Source organism: Silene latifolia, chromosome 4 (assembly GCF_048544455.1).
Source record: "Silene latifolia isolate original U9 population chromosome 4, ASM4854445v1, whole genome shotgun sequence".
Taxonomy (NCBI): Eukaryota; Viridiplantae; Streptophyta; class Magnoliopsida; order Caryophyllales; family Caryophyllaceae; genus Silene; species Silene latifolia.
The window spans coordinates 55,908,409-55,910,837 of NC_133529.1; the positions used below are offsets into that span (position 1 = coordinate 55,908,409).

Here is a 2,429-nt window from a genome sequence, read left to right on the forward strand (position 1 = left end):
ACTATCGGCTTCTTTTCCAGGATTTACTAGTCTTCTTGCCACAATATTCTTGACAGACTAAATAGTAGTCGATTTGTCCGGTTCTTGTCTTGATCAATCGGCCTTGTTGAGTCAGGCCAGGTTATAGTCAGACCAGGCTAAACTGGGCCTAACAATTGCCCCTTGACATTTTACCCGTGCTAGATCCGGCCAGGGGTGAGATGTCAAATTTACCGGGTTAACCAATTAAAGAGAATCATATTCATTCAGTGACTCTTAGACTCCTATTTACCGTTGAACACTGCAACGGCTACGTGACATCATGCTGACAGTTTTACAATTCCTAGGTTTTTCATGCCGTTATTCACTTCTCTATAAATACGGTATTTAGGGCAAGATTATTTTTCATCAATTTTCCTCCACTTTCTTTGCTGAATATTCTTCTGAAACTCTTCTAAAATTCTTCTGAATTTCTTCCCTTCTTCTTAGTAATCTTGTTCTGTTATTTTGCATATTCTCGACAATTTCAATAATAAATCAAACAATCTAAAAATATGGGAGCCAAAAAACGCCCTGCTTCCCAGAGAGCTGCTGCTGCTACTGTTGAGCCTGAACCCACAGATATTCAAGAGGAGGAGGTAAGGGAAATTGATCCTCCTGCTCGGGCTGTGGCTTTCAAGTATCAGGATTCTGTATTCACTGCTCTTCAATCTCTTGATTCTTCTTTCCCTGAGGAGAATTTGCTAAAAACAAACTATGACAAGATTCTAAGGGAGAAGAAAATAATTCTGAATCTCTTGAAGTGTGGATCCGAATCCTGCCGGTCGGGGCCGTGGCTAACTGGTCTCACCTGGTTGGTTCTGTATTTTTGAATGGGCGTTCAAAGCAGGCTGTAAGTTGCCTTTTACTCCTTTGATGATTGATACCATTCGTGCTATGGAGGTATCACCTTTTCAGATTATGCCAATGGTTTGGAAACTTATTCACTCTATTGAAAATTTATGTGCTAAACATAATCTTGTAATTACTATTAACGATATTAAGGGAGTTTATCATATGAAAAATCCTGTTGATGGTCGTTTTAATTTGAGAATAAAGTCGAAAATGTCTCCATTAATTACTAACCTGGATTCTGGAGATGATAAGAATTGGGCAAAGACTTTCCTGTTTGTCCGGACCGAGACTTTGGGATCAGGCTTTGATTACGAGATATCCTCCTTGGAGAGTGGTAGGTTCCTTGTACCTTTTTATTTTGCAATATATCATATGAAATTAATGGGTTTTGATTCTTACCTGTGTAATTTTGGTGGTTTTTGTAGCTCCTGATTGGGGTTGTGATCCTCTGGATGAGGAGGCTATTTCCAGGATAGATGCTTTCCTTGCTATTCCTGAGGAGGAAAGAACCTGGCCAGCCAGTTTGGGCAGGGAGTTGTTGCCCCGGTATATGAAGACCAGGCTGACTGGGGTCAGAGTGCCCAAAGGCAAGCCTAGTTCTACTGCTCTTTCCTGTACGTCTTCTGCATGCTTTTATTTTGGCTGTTGTCTTCTTGTCGCTTTTTGGTTTGATATTTACGTATATTTTTTATGTATCCAGTGTTTAGGTCTTCTGCTAGGCTGGCTAGCTTTTCTGCCAAGGATTTGAAGGCTGGGGTGGCTAGGATTGCTGAACAGTCCAAGAGCCAGGAAACTAGTGGGAGTGACAAGACTTTGGATATCCTGATTTCTGATGTCCAGCCTCCTCAAGATCCGCCCAGGATAGTGTCACCAGAGGTCGTCCAGGCTCAAAAAAGGAAGAGAGAGGATGTGATCTTGGAAGAGGAAGAGGGAGACAAAGAGCCTATTCAAGCTCAGCCTCTCAGGAGTATAAGGCAAGTGCCTGCTAGGATTGATGACATGGATGATGCCCGGGCTCGGATAGATGAGTTTTCTGCAAAGATGAGCGACCAACTATTGTCTGCTAGTACCCTTGATTCGTCTACCAGGGTGGTTTCTATTCTGACTTCTCTTGTAACAAGGGCTGCTGAACTCGCTTCCCAGGCTAGAGAGGTTAGTTGCAGAGGGATATTTTTTATTGTTTATGTGCTTTTTGTTTTACCTTGTATTTGCTTAATTGATTTTGTATGTACGCAGGGGTTGGATCTTTGGTCAGCACGCTTGTCTTGTCGGCTTAGGGACGCCTTGAGCCAAGGTTACCGATTTGGAGGAAAAGCTGGATAGGCTAAACCAGGACTGCACTCATCCAGGGGTAATGAAGTGGTGCTCAATCTCGGTTGGTAGCGGCTAAGGAGTCAACCAGGGTCGCTATAGTTTGTGAGGTGGGCTGCGAAAAATCTTTGAAAAGGCATCGGAGTTGGAGTTGGAGGTCGAGAAGCGAGGCAATGCGGGATCAGTTGAAAAAGAATGAAGAGCTTGCTGCTGAAAAGGAGTTAGTGGAAGCGCGGTTGGCGATC

At 43.1% G+C, this 2,429-nt stretch overlaps 1 protein-coding gene across 1 annotated transcript; it reads left to right on the plus strand.

Moving 5' to 3' along the window:
* The first annotated feature begins 533 nt into the window (after window positions 1-533).
* On the plus strand, window positions 534-2,196 carry LOC141653865 (uncharacterized). The gene is made up of 4 exons (XM_074461733.1): window positions 534-822; window positions 1,299-1,487; window positions 1,574-2,025; window positions 2,110-2,196. Exons 1-4 carry the CDS (start codon window positions 534-536, stop codon window positions 2,194-2,196), a joined length of 1,017 nt encoding a protein of 338 aa, XP_074317834.1.
* The last annotated feature ends 233 nt before the right edge of the window (window positions 2,197-2,429 follow it).

Coding starts and splice junctions, on each gene's coding strand:
- LOC141653865 (XM_074461733.1), top strand. CDS start 534: ATGGGAGCCAAAAAACGCCCTGCTTCCCAGAGAGCTGCTGCTGCTACT. Junction 823..1,298: donor GTCGGGGCCGTGGCTAACTG/GTCTCACCTGGT, acceptor TGGTTTTTGTAG/CTCCTGATTGGGGTTGTGAT. Junction 1,488..1,573: donor TAGTTCTACTGCTCTTTCCT/GTACGTCTTCTG, acceptor TTATGTATCCAG/TGTTTAGGTCTTCTGCTAGG.